Raw genomic sequence first — 18060 nt, forward strand, 5'->3', positions numbered from 1 at the left:
AGCAAACGAACAGTAAATACAAACAAGTTATTATTTTACCATTACAGTTTAACTGGTAAGGTAAATGTACCTGTATTATTTTTTGTTTATTCAGTATTATTATTATTACAATCATCATTCTTCTTATTATTATTAATGTTATTGATGAAACGTGGACACTGAACGCGAGGCAGAGAAAAATAAGTCAGAGTGAAACATCTGGCTTTAATCACTACACCCACTCTTTGTCTCCTCCTCTGCTCCCCCCTCCCCCCCACCTGCGGCAGTGACGTCACACAGGTGGCGAGCTAATGGAGGCGACAACAAACAAGACGTCACGCCGAGCGGGCGACGTGATTGGCTGAGAGAGCGGAGCTTCTCGAGGGCAGAGGAGGAGGAGGAAGGAGACAGCTCCTGTTGCTATGCAGGTTTATTATGAGGAGGAGATTCACTCACACACTGAGCACAAACACACACACACTGAGCACAAACACACACAAACATTCATTCACACAGACACACACACACACACACACACACATTCACTCACACACAGAAACACACACATTCACTCACACACACTGAGCACAAACACACACACACACATTCATTCACACACACAAACACACTGAGCACAAACACACACACACTGAGCACAAACACACACAAACATTCATTCACACAGACACACACACACACACATTCACTCACACACAGAAACACACACATTCACTCACACACACTGAGCACAAACACACGCACACACATTCATTCACACACACACTGAGCACAAACACACACACACACATTCATTCACACACACACACATTCACTCACACACACTGAGCACAAACACACACACATTCATTCACACACACACAGACACACACACACACACTGAGCACGAACACACACACATTCATTCACACACACTGAGCACAAACACACACACATTCATTCACACACACACACGAACACACACACATTCATTCACACACAAACACACACACACACACTGAGAACAGCAGGGATATCATCCGATCATAAGCTGAGTTGTTCATATTTTTTATATGAGTATCTTATTTTTATTGGGATTCTCTTCTTGTATTTGAACTTCTTGTTTTTATTTTGTCTCTTATTTTCTCCACTTGTCAGAAAACGTTATTATGAGCAAACAGAGATGTAAAGAGTTATTTTGATAGAATATCACTAGATCTTATTCCTCCGACTGGAAAGATCGAGTGGAACAGTTTATGTTTCTATTCTCACGTTATTTAACGATGACAGTTGTTGCTACTTTTTCCCACTTTTAATAATAAAGTATTATTTTCTTTAATTGCTTGTGACAGATGTATTAATACAGTTTTGAACGACAGTGAGGATCAGAGTGATCATAGTTTTCTAATGAGGGTTTTTTCACTTGAGAAGATTTCAGTGAATTTAGTGATGATGAAATTACATTTTTTTAAATAGTAAATAAAATGACACAATGTACATAATGTATTATAATACATTAATATGATATAGAGTCTAGGACAATAACATATAAACGTGTGGAAGAACAATGACAGGCCAGTGTTTCACTGATCTCAATTATATTCGGTTTTTTTTATAGTTAAATATTAAGAAATATGCAGAGTTCTAATGAGATATTTTAATTTAATTAGTGTTACTTTTATATAATTTATATATTTTATATTTTAAAACTGTTTTAATCTATAAACAATTCAAACTCTAATTGTTATAAAAACAGATGATATAGATCTCAACATTTTAGAGATGAAAATATAATCTGAGTTTTAATGAGATATTTTAATGTGATAAGAATCAGAACTATTTTAAAGTATATTTACTCACACAGGAAATTGCCCTGGTGTTAATCTAGGATATTTTAACTTTAAATACATGAAATACTACTTTATATAAATTAAAGATATATTATATATAGATGAAAACAGAGGTGGAGTTTAATGGGAATGTTTGTAATTCATTTGAAGCTTAAGTAAAATCTCACCGTAAAGTATTGTCGTTAAATTGTCGCTGTTTTCTGACGCACGTCCTTACGTCAGCGCGTCAGCCGGAAGCGGAAGTTCACACGTGCGGTAGCAGGGAGACACCACGCTCCAGAGGCCGCTGAACGTTCTCCGGTGAGTTCTCCTGTTTCCCCCGAAGCTCCGGAGCCTTTTGATCCGCTCCAGGTCGGACTCCTCCCGGTGAAGGGTTGAGCGGGTCCTCGTGTCTCCGTGTCCTCGTGTCCCCGTGTCTCCGTGTCCCCGTGTCCCCGTGGGTCCAGCGCGAGGAGCCGCAGCTCGTGTCTCACGCTGGTTTTCAAACTCTTTCCTCTTCGGTTGTTTCACGCGTGGTGATCTTTGTGTTTCCAGCATCGCACTGAAGCCTCGTGTTCATCATGGCCGTCAGAGCTTCGTTCGAGAAGAACAATGAGATCGGCTGCTTCGCCAAACTCACCAACACCTACTGCCTGGTGGCGATAGGAGGCTCCGAGAACTTCTACAGGTGAGAGGGTCCCTGGTGCAGATCACACATCTGATCAGTCAATCAATCAGTCATCTGATCAGTCAATCAAACAATCAATCATCTGATCAATCAATCAATCAATCATCTGCTCAGTCAGTGCAGGGGGGGGGGGCAGGTCTGCGTTTCTAAACCAAAACAGTCCATCACACTTTTAGCTGAATCACTTTTAAAGTTCTACAGCATCACTGATGGTAAATGTCTCATAATATATATATATACATAAAATATATTAGATAATAAGTAATTTATACTGACTGTATTTACCTTGTCTTATACAGACATAAATATAAACATGTTTTTTCTGATTTGAGCCCTGAGGAAACTTTGGGCACTTGACTATATGCTTCTGCATCTTAGTGTCTTAGTTCTTAACATAGGTCTTTGCACAGTATTCATAAATGCACACAGCCTTTCCTTCTACATTGGCTGAGGTGAAATGTCTCCACACAGGAGATAGTGCACGTGGAAGTGTTCTGTAGAATAAGATGAGAAAAAAGCTTGTTAAAAAACACTAATGCAATGCCAGAGATGTAAATACTAAACAAAACAATTGGAATCGTCTGTAAAAATATGTATAAATCAATAGAAATAGGCTAAATGAACAGATTAACAATCCTCAATCAGCATGTTAATATATTTTCACCAGTAATATCATCTAAACTTACCTGACTAGCCCTGCTGTAGTGTGAAGGATTCTGGGAACTATCTGTGCATGTGATGGAGAAATGCACAGTGGAGGGTTGAGATTCAACGAGCAGCGTGTGCTACATTCCATTCATCTTTAATATAGAGTTTTGAATGATGTTTTTATTGTTAAGCGTTTAATTTGCGTAGATTTCCCCCCCCCCCAAAATTCCCAAATTCCTGAGCCTAACTTCCCATGGAAAGTTTCCGCCCCTTTGCAACCCTAACGCTGAGCACTTTACCTTTTGATATTTAGACTATTCATAATATCTACACTGATCAGCGACAACATAAAAGCTGTGATTGGTTGTGATTTCACATGATGACAGTAAATACATAAATCATAGAAACGGGGACTTCCTGGTATCCAGGCTGGAAACTGAGCTGGAAACTGTGTAGTTTGTGTTTTATGTGTAAACGTGTCTCAAATGTACTGAAGTAAAACTCAGTGAACCAGGTCAACTCCACCTGTGGACAGATAAATCAAAAGTAGCTCAATTCCAAAGTGAAATATCAAACCTGGCAACTCTGAGCCTCTGACGTCATCACTGGGTTAACTCCGGTGAGTCGGCCTCAGTCACATGATTCACCGGGAGCATCCGGAGACGACAGTTTGACGGTGACGTGGTTTGTGTGTCCACAGTGTGTTTGAAGGGGAGCTGTCAGAAACCATCCCGGTGGTTCACGCCTCCATCGCAGGCTGTCGCATCATCGGGAGAATGTGTGTGGGTGAGTAATGCACTGCAGCGCGCACACACACTCACAGACACACACACACACACTCACAGACACACACTTTCATCTATCTGTCTTTACTTTCCTTGTTTTCTTGAATCTCTTTTTTTCTTCCCCCTCGTCTGTTTCAACATCGTCCACATTAGTAAACACTTGTTCACTTTTTGTTGTGTGTGTGTGTCTTTGTGTGTCTTTGTGTGTCTTTGTGTGTCCGGTGATCAGGGAACCGTCACGGCGTCTTGGTGCCGAGCAACACCACGGACCAGGAGCTGCAGCACATCAGGAACAGTTTGCCAGAAGCCGTGAAGATCCAGCGAGTGGAGGAGCGGCTGTCGGCCCTCGGGAACGTCATCGCCTGCAACGACTACGTGGCGCTGGTCCACCCGGACCTGGACCGGGTGAGACCCACACACCCACAGAGCCTTTTTAATCTTTCCTTTAGTTCTTTGTTTCATGGGTTTTACTTCAAAGAGCCGTGAGGAGACACTAAGTAAATCAGATGAAGTTGTGAATGTCTCTAATCACCTGGATGCGTCTCCTTGTCCCGCTCAGGAGACGGAGGAGATCCTGGCCGACACCCTGAAGGTGGAGGTGTTCCGTCAGACGGTGGCCGAGCAGGTCCTGGTCGGCTCCTACTGTGCGTTCAGTAACCAGGGAGGCCTGGTCCACCCGAAGACCACGATAGAAGATCAGGACGAGCTGTCCTCTCTGCTCCAGGTCCCCCTGGTGGTGAGTACCTGCTAACCGCTAACTGGCTAGCGACCGCATACACACACTTCCTGTTTGAGAGCGCCGCCGCCCCCGTGGTTAAACGCTGACTTCCTGTTCAGGCCGGCACGGTGAACCGGGGCAGCGAGGTGATCGCGGGGGGGATGGTGGTGAACGACTGGTGTGCGTTCTGCGGACTGGACACCACCAGCACCGAGCTGTCCGTCATCGAGAGCGTGTTCCGACTCAGCGACTCGGCTCAGCCCTCGGCCATCGCCACCAGCATGAGGGACTCGCTCATCGACAGGTGAGGCCACGCCTCCACGGCACACACATGTTCACTGACAGAACATTCAACATGTTACTGTCCATGTTAACATCAAACTCAACAAGTCACATGTTTATGAAATGAAGTCTCAGATCTGGTTTGACCCACTTTTTATTGTTGACACAGAAATTATGGTAACATTTGAATTCTACAAAAAGCTGTGGGACGGACTCAGTCATGAGAAACACACACACTTTAACTCCCTCTCTCTCACACACACACACTCTTACTCTCTCTCACGCACACACACATACTCTAACTCCCTCTCTCTCTCTCTCACGCACACACACATACACTCTAACTCCCTCTCTCTCTAACACATACACTCTCTCTCTTACACACTCACTCCCTCTCTCTCTCACGCACTCTGTCTCACACACACACTCTAACTCCCTCTCTCTCTCTCTCACGCACAAACACTCGCACACACACTCACTCCCTCTCTCTCTAACACACACACTCTCTCTCTAACACACACACTCTCTCTCTTACACACTCACTCCCTCTCTCTCTCACGCACTCTGTCTCACACACACACTCTAACTCCCTCTCTCTCTAACACACACACACACACTCTAACTCCCTCTCTCTCTAACACACACACACTCTCTCACTCCCTCTCTCTCACAAACACACTCTCACTCCCTCTCTCTCACACTCTCACTCCCTCACTCTCTCACACTCTCACTCCCTCACTCTCTCACACACAATCTCTCTCTCACACTCACACACACACTCTCAGTCCCTCTCTCTCTCACACTCCCTCTCTCTCTCACACTCCCTCTCTCTCACACTCTCTCTCCCTCTCTCTCTCTCACACTCTCACTCCCTCTCTCTCTCACACTCTCACTCCCTCTCTCTCTCACACTCACACTCTCTCACTCCCTCTCTCTCACACTCCCTCTCTCTCTCACACTCTCTCTCCCTCTCTCTCTCACACTCTCTCTCCCTCTCTCTCTCTCACACTCTCACTCCCTCTCTCACACTCTCACTCCCTCTCTCTCTCACACTCACACTCTCTCACTCCCTCTCTCTCTCTCACACTCTCACTCCCTCACACACAATCTCTCTCTCACACTCACACACACACTCTCAGTCCCTCTCTCACACTCCCTCTCTCTCACACTCCCTCTCTCTCTCACACTCTCTCTCCCTCTCTCTCACACTCTCACTCCCTCTCTCTCTCACACTCTCACTCCCTCTCTCTCTCTCTCTCTCACACTCTCACTCCCTCTCTCACACTCACACTCTCTCACTCCCTCTCTCTCTCTCACACTCTCACTCCCTCACTCTCTCACACACAATCTCTCTCTCACACTCACACACACACTCTCAGTCCCTCTCTCACACTCCCTCTCTCTCTCCCTCTCTCTCACACTCCCCCTCTCTCTCACACTCTCACTCCCTCTCTCTCTCACACTCTCACTCCCTCTCTCTCACACTCTCACTCCCTCTCTCTCTCTCACACTCTCACTCCCTCTCTCTCTCACACTCACACTCTCTCACTCCCTCTCTCTCTCACCCTCTCACTCTCTCTCACACACACACTCTCTCACTCCCTCCCTCTCTTACACACTCACTCACACACACACATGTAGATACTGACACAGACAGTTGAGTTGTCACTAGTTTAAATGGAGGACCCGTCCTGACCTCGGTGTGGAAGCAGCAGGTCTGAAGTCAGCTGTAATAAAAGCAGCAGCTTCATGTTTCCACAGAAGAAGAAGCAGCTGTTGTTGTTTTAGTTTCATCGTCTGATCAGAAATGATCTGAGTCACTGGAACACAGAAGTGAAACCACCTGTTCTCTCTCCTCAGCATGGCCTAGGCCTTCTGTCGCCGTTTCCTGTCGTGGAGGAGCTGGGCTGCGATTGGCCGGGTCTCAATCACGAAGCCTCCGCCCCCTACTGGACCTGCAGCTCTATGACATCATCTTCAATCTTCACTGAGTCTCCTTTAAATAAAAATCATCTGATTTAAAATACGTTCAAAGGGAAGTCGGCCGAGAGGAATCAGATCTCAGCCTCTATTTTTAACCAGGTTGAAATTACTCCAGAAGTGAAGGTTCAAATAAAATCTAGTAAATAGTCTGTGATGAAATGTGTCAAGAGTCAGTTTCCTCCACAGAATCACAGCAGCTTCAGTGGGTGCAGCGATGGCGCCCCCTGCTGGCTCGCTCCTGCTGTCACTTCAAGCTTTTGTTTTTGTTTCCTCGCTCTCGACACATTCGCCTTAAAACTGTCATCGGTGTTTTTTTTTGTCGCTTCTGTCGATGAAACTGTAAAAATAGAAACTAAAGACGTTATTAACCGAGTGAATAATAAGCTTCCTCACAAAATGTCTCATCTGTCCTTGTCAAATAAATAAAGTCACCCTCTTTTAATCTGTTGGTTTTTTTTCAGGGGGGGGGGGGGTGCAGGGAATTCAGAATGAGTTAAACTGAAACATTTGATTTGTAGATTTTGATTAAACATATTTGAAGATGTAAATTACAAATATTTGATTGACTAAAACAATTACTGGGGGGGGGGGTGACCTGCAGATAAATCCATTAGCATCTCTGTTGAGCAAGTAGATAATGAAAACAGAAGTTTACTATCAGTTAACTGTTTATTAAACATTTTACTGTTCACTTTGTGTTTAAAGCTTTTATCTGGTTTGTTTTCAGATAAACATTTTAGATTTTCAAATATCAATTACTTTTCTTCAACCATTAAGAGTCGACCTGCTTCCTGGAAACAATCTGAAAATTCATTAAAATGGCAAAATATTCTAGAAATAATCTCAATTGTCCTGAATAATCTTTACTGTATTTTGTATATAGTGTCTTTCTGACCGGGAGCCCCATGTTGGTCTGGTGTAGTTTTACTCCAGCTCATCACTGGAAGACAAACACATCACACACTGAACATGACTTATTAATAACCTCATGACTCCTGCTGATGTTCAGAGGAAAGTTCAACACAAAACACCAGACAAACACTTTAAAGGCAACTTTTTTATTATTTACTGGCAAATGCTTTGAATAAGGTGGCAGCACTGAGTCTATGTACACCCCCCATGTCAGAAAGCCTAAAGGAAACACGGATATATTGATTACATGATCGTTTATACGCACACAGTTTTTTTTGTTTGTTTTAAAGATACACATTTATTTTCAGTTTTTGGTTCGGGAAACATAAAAAAAAGGAGTCCTAAATAAAACAGTACATTTATATTTATAGCATAAAATCAATATACATTATAAAAACGGAACATGCAGTGTGTGTAGTGCATCACAACCTGTTTGTGTCTAAATGAACGAAGGCGACAGACGAACAGAGAAGATACAAAAAGAAGAATCACTCTCGTACAGTAAATCTGAAAAACAGAAGAACTCTACGCCAACTCTTATATGCGTATTAATTTATGTGCAAAAGAAGCTCATTCGTTTCCTACATTAAATACATTGTATTATGTCTAATGCTCAACTCTATGCTACCATGACACACGCAGCAATCTTACAAGCTCCGTAACACGAGGCCCAGAGGAGCCCCCCCCCCCCGCAGTGGAGATATTGAACCAGCGCCTGGGTTCACCTCAGCCTCACCGGGGTCTGGTTACGTTCTGGCGTTCGGCTCAGGCCGCCGCAGCTTCTCATCATACAGCACGGCATCGTGTTATTGATGCTGAAGCAGAAACAGTCAGAACGAGGACGTCACATCCCAGTTCATCCCAGTTCATCCCAGTCCAGAGCCCGACTTTCTCACTCGTGTATTTTCATTAACCAAGCCTGGAGAGCGAGTGTTTAACTTAACGACTGATAAGAGGAGTGCGTCCCTCAAGCTTTCATTTTAAACTCTGGTCATTGATTCTCCATGTTGGGTGCTCTTCTTCATGAAGGTAAGAGGTTGTGAGGTTCTACGTCATCTTCACTTGCTGCCTCTACGCTGCCCCTACTGTCCATGTGTGTACTGCGTCTTGCAGATGTGTGTAGTGTTAGCTTCTGAGGACATAAGGGACACAGGAGCGTCTGTCCTATGGTGGATTTGTACTTATGGAGCGAAAAGCTTTACAGTGAAGTGGGGCGCTGCTGTCATGTGTTGTTCAAACCCACAGGGGGCGTTATGGGACAAATATTGCACATGTAAAATGACTGTCGATATGAACGAAGTCGTCAGGATCAAAGTTACGTGTCAGCCCGATCGTCAGCTACTCGGTAGCTAGGAGCGAGTCGATCTGCAGGCTGACGCTAAATGTACGATTCAAACAAACTCGGACATCGTTATGAAACACAAACTAAACTACCGCTAATATTTCAAACTAAAGACGCTAATTTAAAAAATCTAAGGTGTGAGTTAGAGAAGTGAGAAACGTGAAACAACCACGATATATTTAAATCGACCTCCTGAACACTGGTGACTTCACCTCAGAGTCTCAGACCTGAAGACTCCACTGTTCATGAATAACTTCAATCAATCAATCAATCAATCAATCAATTAATCAATCAATCAATCAATCAATCAATCGAGATTCAGTGGAACTTTGGCCCTTTCAAAATAAGAGACCTCAGAGGGAGAATTAAAGACTGATTTATGACTCTGGCTTTAATAAGTCGTGATGCGTTTACTGACCAAATGATAAAGGTGCTTGTCAGAGGTGGGGGGGGGGGGGGTAACTGACTGACTGGGTGAAGCTACGTTGGACTGGGATGTGACACAGCAGAGAGGAGCGTGGAGGTTGGTTCTAGTTCCTCTCTTGCCCCCCCCCCCCCCATCTACCCCCTGAAACCCTCCAAATCTCCCTCCCCTGCACCTCCCCCTCCCCCCTCCCTCCGCCCGTCTCCCCCCCCCTAGCAGCCGAAGGTCTCCTGCGAGGCGTACACCATGTAGAGGAAGCCGTCCTCGTCCCGCTCCTGCTCGTAGATCTCGGAGATGGGCGTGGACACGGACACCATGCTGTGCTGGTTGACCAGCAGGAAGAAGGCCTGGGTCGGGTTCAGCTGCAGACGACGCCTGGGTGGAGTGGGGTGGGGGGGGTTAGATATTTTACTTCATTCATTCATCATGAGTCTCATCATGTTATTTATCTTCTGTCTTTCACTGCTTTTTGTCTATTTATCTATCTTTCTAGTTCTATGCTCGTGGATCAACTTCTGTTTTGAAATGTGCAAAAATAAATAAACGTGACTTTCAGAAAAATGACACGTCTGGGAGCCAATCAGATCCAAACCACAGCGGCCAATGAGGGAGCGGAGACACAGAGAACCTGACCAATGGAGGAGCAGCAGACAGGTGCAGTAAAGTGTCCAGATCAACCCAGGTGAGCTGAGAGACAACGTGTGGAGAAGGTCTCTGGACCGAACTGAAGCTGGAGAGGTGGATTCTGTGACAGGACGAGTTGGAGAAGGTTCTTTGGATGAAGATAGAAACTGAAGCCACGTTTCTCATCCACAGCAGGTGAGTGTTGGATTCTCCACACACAGAAACCATCGTGCCTGGACATTTCCCAGAGTTTCTCTTTCACCCACGAGACACTCGTCTCCTCTCCAGGTCGTTTCAGGAGACTGACAGGAGTCCAGTGCAGCTCTGAGAGAAGCTCGAGCCAGGGCCTCAGTTTACAGTTAGTTGTTTTAGATTCAATCAGTTCTCTGCTGTCGCTCCACATTTCACCTCCTCTCTCCTCTATTAGTTCAGTTCCTCCTCTTCCTCCTCCTCAGTCTCCTCCTCCTCACTTTACACCTCCAGTCTTCTTCAGACCTGAGGAGGGATCTGAACCCTGCCGCCCGTCTCCTCCCTGGGTGCAGTTTGAGTTTGATTCAGCTTTGTCCTGTGAGTGAATGTTCGGTCTCAACCTGTCGTCCCTGAGCTCCGAGGCAGCGCCGGGAATCAAACCCGTCAGCTGCAGCCTCAGCAACACACACACACGCACACACACACACACTTATGGTATGTAAACCTCCTCCAACACACATGCATTCAAACAGGCAGCTCAAAATATAAACCACATTCCAAACATACACCGTAGTAATTTAACCTACGCTGCGTGTGTGTTTATGTGTTTGTGTCTGTGTGTGTGTCTGTGGGTGTGTGTGTCTGTGGGTGTGTGTTTGTTTACCTGATGATCTTGACCAGCTCACTCATGTTGACGTGGTCGGGCACCAGGAACTTGGTCTTGTCCAGAACCGGTAACTGCTTCTCTCCCTTGTACCTCTCGATGATGACCTGCGGCGGAGACACAACACGGACTCAGTGGCGTCTACGTGCAGTTGTGTGTACAACTAACACAATTTTCGAAGGGATAACAAGTGAATACATCTCGGCCCATAGACTGTAAATCAAGATGGACGACGCGTCTCCACCTTCTCCCACTGTCCACAGATGAAGGTTAGATATCTCAGCTATTTAGAGTCAGTCTGTGTTTATATCGTCAAATAACGAATCAATCAAATATTCAAACATCACAATCTGTCTCATCGAAAAACATTGTTTAGTTTGGTCCGTGTCCCGTCTGTGAACATGGAGGAGGCGTGTCCCGTCTGTGAACATGGAGGAGGCGTGTCCCGTCTGTGAACATGGAGGAGGCGTGTCCCATTCGGCTGCTGTGGTGTTGTTCATCTTTATTTACAGTCTGTGGCTCAGCCCTTCGTGAAACTGCTCATTTTTCCTTTAGCTCCTTGTTGAGTCTTAACTCAACAAACCCATTTAACACAAAACTCAGTGTGTCCAGTCTTTACACGGAGCTGATCTGAGGTCAGGCGTGTGCTGCTGTGTGTGTGTGTGTGTGTGTGATCAGCAGCTTACAGGGATCTTGTTGGGGTGCTGCTCCCGGATCTGCTGCACCTCTTTGCACCGGTCGGCTGGGGACAACAATCAGAAGAACACATTTTTAAATGATCTGCGTCTGACCTGAGATCCGAGTGAAGCAGGAACTCAGAGGAACCCTTCAGGTGTGAGGAGGAGACACCGCCCACCTCTTCAGTGACGACTGATCCTGAGGCTCAAACAAATGTGTTGTGTGTCATGTCCACGTCTCACTGAGCTGTTCCTCCTCCTCTGACCCTCCACCACCTTCTGATGATGTGTGTGAATGTGATGAATCACTAACACGCAGATTAACAAACGTCTTGATGAGACTTTCCAGTTCGTGTTCTCTGTTCGTGTCCCTTCAAGAACATCTTGATCTTTGTGGTCTGAATTTACATACTTATATAATGTGTGTACTTGTGAATGTGTCCTTTACTTCCAGCTGCAGTGATCCTGGGTTTTCTGCTTGAGCTGGATGTTTTCACCACTGAGCTCTGCAGCACCAGTTCTCTGTGAGCCGCCTGCTGCCCTGCTACACAGACAGCTGTGTGTTCACCAGTGACCGGGCTCAATGGTTTCTTTGTTGAGGTCGATGGTTTCTTTCCTCTCAGTGGGAATTGTTCTTAATTATTACTAGAATATTAGGATACGACCACACTTCTGGGTTTCAGGTTGAAATCACATTAATTCTGCTACTTTACAAGTTATTACTAGTTAAGTTAGATTCTGTGTTTTAACAAGGCTGCAGCTGTTCACATGAGTAGGAGACTGGATATTAATCTTTCACTTATGCGATGAGGTAAAACCAGTAACAGCTGATTTGAAACACCCAAATCAAAGAGAAGAAATAAAACACTAACATACAACGTCTTAAATACAGGTTATATATTAGTATACATAATAAATAAATCAACTCTTATTATTATTAAAGTAGAAGGATTTAGAATCTTATTAATCCAGAAAAAAACAAATAAATACTGAGTGTCCTAGACGGCAGCTCTTAGTTTAATAAATACTACCTCTGTACCTGCATCGACTAACGAGGACACCACAACTACCAGTTAGAGAGTGGTTGAAGCACTGGTCAGGGTCGGTTATAGTTTCATAATATCACTGTCATGTGAGAGCAAACAGGTGAGCAGGGCTGGTGACTCTCAGCTGATCACAGCTCACTTCATACCAGGGTTATAACCAGAGGGTCGACAGGTCCCATGTGTCTCTGTATGGTTTCATGTGTCTGTCTCATATGTCTCTGTATGGTCCCACATGTCTCTGTATGGTTTCATGTGTCTGTCTCATATGTCTCTGTATATTCCCATATGTCTCTGCATGGTCTCTGTATAGTCCCATATGTCTCTGTATAGTCCCATATGTCTCTGCATGGTCTCATGTCTCTCTGTATAGTCCCATATGTCTCTGTATAGTCCCATATGTCTCTGTATAGTCCCATATGTCTCTGTATGGTCCCATATGTCTCTGCATGGTCTCATGTGTCTCTGCATGGTCTCATGTGTCTCTGTTTGGTCCCACATGTCTCTGCATGGTCTCTGTATAGTCCCATATGTCTCTGCATGGTCTCATGTGTCTCTGTATAGTCCCATATGTCTCTGTATGGTCCCACATAACTCTGCATGGTCTCTGTATAGTCCCATATGTCTCTGAATGGTCTTATGTCTCTCTGTATAGTCCCATATGTCTCTGTATAGTCCCATATGTCTCTGTATAGTCCCATATGTCTCTGCATGGTCTTATGTCTCTCTGTATGGTCCCACATGTCTCTGTATAGTCCCACATGTCTCTGTATAGTCCCATATGTCTCTGTATGGTCCCACATGTCTCTGCATGGTCTCTGTATAGTCCCATATGTCTCTGCATGGTCTCATGTCTCTCTGTATAGTCCCATATGTCTCTGTATAGTCCCATATGTCTCTGTATGGTCCCATATGTCTCTGCATGGTCTCATGTGTCTCTGCATGGTCTTATGTCTCTCTGTATAGTCCCATATGTCTCTGTATAGTCCCATATGTCTCTGTATAGTCCCACATGTCTCTGAATGGTCTCATGTGTCTCTGTATAGTCCCATATGTCTCTGTATGGTCCCATATGTCTCTGTATGGTCCCATACGTCTCTGTTTGGTCCCATATGTCTCTGCATGGTCTCATGTCTCTCTGTATAGTCTCATGTGTCTCTGTATAGTCCCATATGTCTCTGTATGGTCCCATACGTCTCTGTTTGGTCCCATATGTCTCTGTATAGTCCCATATGTCTCTATATGGTCTCATGTGTCTCTGTATAGTCCCACATGTCTCTGTATGGTCCCATACATCTCTGTTTGGTCCCATATGTCTCTGTATAGTCCCATATGTCTCTATATGGTCTCATGTGTCTCTATATAGTCCCATATGTCTCTGTATGGTCCCATATGTCTCTGTATGGTCCCATATGTCTCTGTTTGGTCCCACATGTCTCTGCATGGTCTCATGTCTCTCTGTATAGTCCCATATGTCTCTGTATGGTCCCACATGTCTCTGTATAGTCCCATATGTCTCTATATGGTCTCATGTGTCTCTGTATGGTCCCATTATGCAATGAGCAGTATAGGCTCCTCCCCCTGTCCAGAATAAGGGGCCGTGGCTTGGTGTCATATTACCACAGACATCACTGACCACGTGCTAAGGGATAATGTGTCAGCACATGTTGTTTTTCTTTGAGGGAACTCGAACTGTGAACTGCTTCGTGGCCAATCCGGCTCCTGAGGTTGTTGTGTCAAAGCAGGCCAGGCTAACTGAGCTAGCATCCAGCCTGAGGCTAACGTGTCACAATCTACTGGTTAACAACACTGAGCAGCACGTGGAGGACATTAAGCAACATGTTATTAATGTTATTAATGTCAGTTATTGCTCCAGAGTTGCGTCACTTTCTGTCAGAATACATGATAATTCATAAAAGTCTCCTCCAGCCTGATCCATTACACTCGGTCCCGGTCGCTCACAGACCAACGACCAGGTCACAGACATGTACACAACATGTACACAACATGTAAACAACATGTAACTGGAGCTAAGCTATGTGGCTAACAGGCCGACTAGCTGCTCGGCTCCCCGCACAGCCGCCGCTTCCGGGCGGATAAACACACAGCGCGGCCCCGGTGGCTTCTTACCGAAGGTCCTCCTCTGTTTGAAGGGTCGGTCGGACGGCATCTCTCCGGCGGCTGGTGACACGGGTGTGGGTCGGTGAATGTTCCGGAGCCGCTGCTGATGAACTCGCTGAACAGTGTTCGATTCCCCGATGACTCTGAAGAGCAATCTGCTCCCGACCAACAAAGCGAGCCCACCCAGCGGTGACGTCATGCGCTGCAGTTAAAGGGGACGTTCACCAAGTTTGACTGATTTCGCAGTTCTGCAGTTATAAAAGGTTTATAGCAGTTTACACTCGCCTACTGACACAACAGACACGCAATGCACAAGAAAACACACAATGGCCAAAAACAGACAGAGTTAAAGAATAACACAAAACAACCAAACAAAAACACTGCCCCAACAGAAACTCCACACCCATAGACACAACCAAAAAGAGGCCAAATGGACCAAAAACAGACACACAATGCCAAAAAGAGAAGCACACAATTCAAGAAAAGACTATAAATGGACCAAAATGACCGACAAAGACATACATCGACCAAAATATAGAGAAACCTGAACAAAATGACAAACTGCTCAAGACTGTTTGTATTTTCACTTGTCTCGTACTTTAACTTCCTCTCTGTCGGTGTACACGACAACAAACCGGATTCTGAAGCGCATCACAGAAAACAAGACACTGGAGCATTTTCTCAATTTTTTAATTTGTAAGAAATAACCAACAGGAAGTGGACATGACGAGAGCAGTGGTGTTTGTCTCACCGCTGACATTCTGCCCTTCAGCATCTCTCAACAACACAACAATAAATTACGTCCAGAGATTTTCATGAAGGTTTAACTCAAACAAAAGATATTTTATCTAAATTTGCTATGGTCTCTCTCTCTTTTTATGAACGTGTAGTTGAGGTATTTTAGCAGACGTATTTTCCCCATGTGCTAAAATACATATATGATCATCACATTGTCATAATAAGCATGACGCATAGAGGACATTGTAGTGGAATGCTAAAACATGGGGAAATGATCCTGTCGTAAAGGAGACTCAGTTTTTATCCTCCCTCATCTCTTGCCTTTAAGTTTCTTTGTTCCTGCAAGTTAATAATAAAAACTTCTAATAAACAGGTTCTGTTTGATTTAATGAGACAAAATAAAGTTTGTCTGTTTGATATGAACGACAGACGGAGAGAATTGAGTCGGGCAGCAGCTCCTCCCGGTTCAGTCTGAGGGATTCTGGATGACGATCAAGAAATAATCCTTATCTGTGAAAGGAGGCAGAACAAACCAGATCACAGGTCAGAACAAAGAGTCCAGAAACGTTTCAAACACGTGACGACACCGGGGCAGGTCAGAGAGAACCGGTCCTGGTACCAGCTCCTCATTGGTCAGCACTGAAATTTTGATAATCTTCCGAATCAACTGTACATGAGACTCGCTCAGCATGGATGGATGGAAGGATGGATGGATGGATACCTGGAGCGATCATGATCTCGTTCTTCTTTGAGCGGATCCGCAGGAAGGTGAGGTCGTTCTGGGGGTCGATGTCCCTGACGGTGCTCCTGGCCTTCATCACCAGCTGGTGGATGAGTCCGGCGTACTGCACCGTGCTGGAGTTGTCCAGCGTCGTCTTCACAGGGATTCCTGACGTGAGGCAGAGGAATCATTCTTTTAAAGGATTTACATGTAACAGTTTGTTTTGGTCCTTGTCATCAATTCAAAATCCTATTTATGTGAAGAGCTTTGTGAATATATTTACTGAGAACATTAGACGAATGCCTCTGTGGTTTTTTACATGCTTTGCCTCATATGTTGTGTTGTTACTTATTGTTATCCATTGTCTGTATGTATTGTTTATATGTGTTGACTATAACAAGTCTTTGTATTTTATGTATAAGTCGCCACAGATGAAAATTGGCCTGTTGAGCTAAATCTGTCTCATTTCCAGTCACTTTGCTGTTGATCGATGATCATTGTCCCCGTCGACCTCTGAGGAGAATCAGCTGATCAATGTTGTGTGTCTCTGTGTGTAAGTGACTGTGTTGTGTGTCTCTGCGTGTACGTGACTGTGTTGTGTGTCGGGGGTTTACCCTCCGAGTTGACGATGATGATTCCCTGAACTCCTTTCTGACCCTGGATCCTCTTCAGAGTCTCTTCAACTTCAGCCTGAGACAGAGACACAGGGAGCGTCAGTTCGTTCTGCTGCTGAGACCCAGTGTGTGTCCGCAACACAACACACACACAATACAACACGACACACACAATACAACACGACACACACAATACAACACGACACACACAATACAACACGACACACACAATACAACACAACTAAACACACACAATACAACACGACACACACAATACGACAGAACACAACACACACAACAAGACACAACAAGACACAATACAACGCAGCACAACAAATCACATCAAATTAAAACAAAATACAATACAACTTACACAACACACATAATAGAACACAACACGACCCCATACATTACAATACAGCACACCACAATACAACACGGCATACACAATACAACACGGCATACACAATACAACACAACACAACACAATACAACACGCCACTGCAACACACACAATACAACACACACGACAATACAATACAACACAGCACAACAAATCTCATTACAATACAACAAAATACAATACAACTTACACAACACACACAATAGAACACAACACGACCCAATGCATTACAATACAACACGGCATACACAATAGAACACAACACGACACAATACAATACAATACTACACACAAAATACAACAAGTCACCACATAGTACAACACACACAGTACAACACAAGTGCAGCGGCTGTCAGAGAACGGACACACGCTGTTATTATCCATGACAACGCCCGGCTAACCCGGTGCTAGCTCCGGTTAGCATCTCCCAGAACTCCCTGTTGTGAAGCAGCTGTGACTGGAACGAGAACGTGTTTACATGAAAAACGTGAATCTGAGTTTGTTCCTCACCATTTTAAAGAGGTCGAGAGGACGACACCGCGTCACAAACTGGTCCCGCTACACACAAGCTAAATGCTAACAGCTAACCGCTAACTGTCCTGTGTTGTTGATGGGAGAAGACGAGTGACGTCACGTCCGGGTCAGCCGCCTCACCGCTGCGTTCAGAGCTCAGAGATAT

The 18060-nt window shown here is 44.8% G+C and overlaps 3 protein-coding genes across 3 annotated transcripts; 1 reads left to right on the top strand and 2 right to left on the bottom strand.

Annotated features, from left to right (window-relative positions):
- Positions 1-2038: 2038 nt before the first annotated feature.
- eif6 (eukaryotic translation initiation factor 6) lies at positions 2039-7351 on the top strand. Its single transcript, XM_053438356.1, has 7 exons — positions 2039-2126; positions 2361-2493; positions 3842-3927; positions 4156-4331; positions 4486-4662; positions 4764-4948; positions 6787-7351. Exons 2-7 carry the CDS (start codon positions 2387-2389, stop codon positions 6794-6796), a joined length of 741 nt encoding a protein of 246 aa, XP_053294331.1. The 5' UTR covers positions 2039-2126; positions 2361-2386; the 3' UTR covers positions 6797-7351.
- Positions 7352-9777: 2426 nt separating this feature from the next.
- On the bottom strand, positions 9778-15098 carry map1lc3a (microtubule-associated protein 1 light chain 3 alpha). The gene is made up of 4 exons (XM_053441810.1): positions 14915-15098; positions 11751-11806; positions 11065-11171; positions 9778-9962 (listed from the first exon to the last, which is right to left on the bottom strand). The coding sequence occupies exons 1-4, from the start codon at positions 14952-14954 to the stop codon at positions 9800-9802; spliced, it is 366 nt and encodes a 121-aa protein (XP_053297785.1). The 5' UTR covers positions 14955-15098; the 3' UTR covers positions 9778-9799.
- A 1011-nt stretch (positions 15099-16109) lies between these two features.
- Positions 16110-17108, bottom strand: dynlrb1 (dynein, light chain, roadblock-type 1; the record flags this gene model as incomplete). Its single annotated transcript, XM_053441921.1, has 3 exons — positions 16110-16153; positions 16317-16532; positions 16979-17108. Coding segments are annotated over 3 exons (390 nt in total), but the record flags the coding sequence as incomplete, so codon positions are not given.
- Between the last annotated feature and the right edge of the window lie 952 nt (positions 17109-18060).

This window comes from Pleuronectes platessa, chromosome 2, assembly GCF_947347685.1.
Source record: "Pleuronectes platessa chromosome 2, fPlePla1.1, whole genome shotgun sequence".
Taxonomy (NCBI): domain Eukaryota; kingdom Metazoa; phylum Chordata; class Actinopteri; order Pleuronectiformes; family Pleuronectidae; genus Pleuronectes; species Pleuronectes platessa.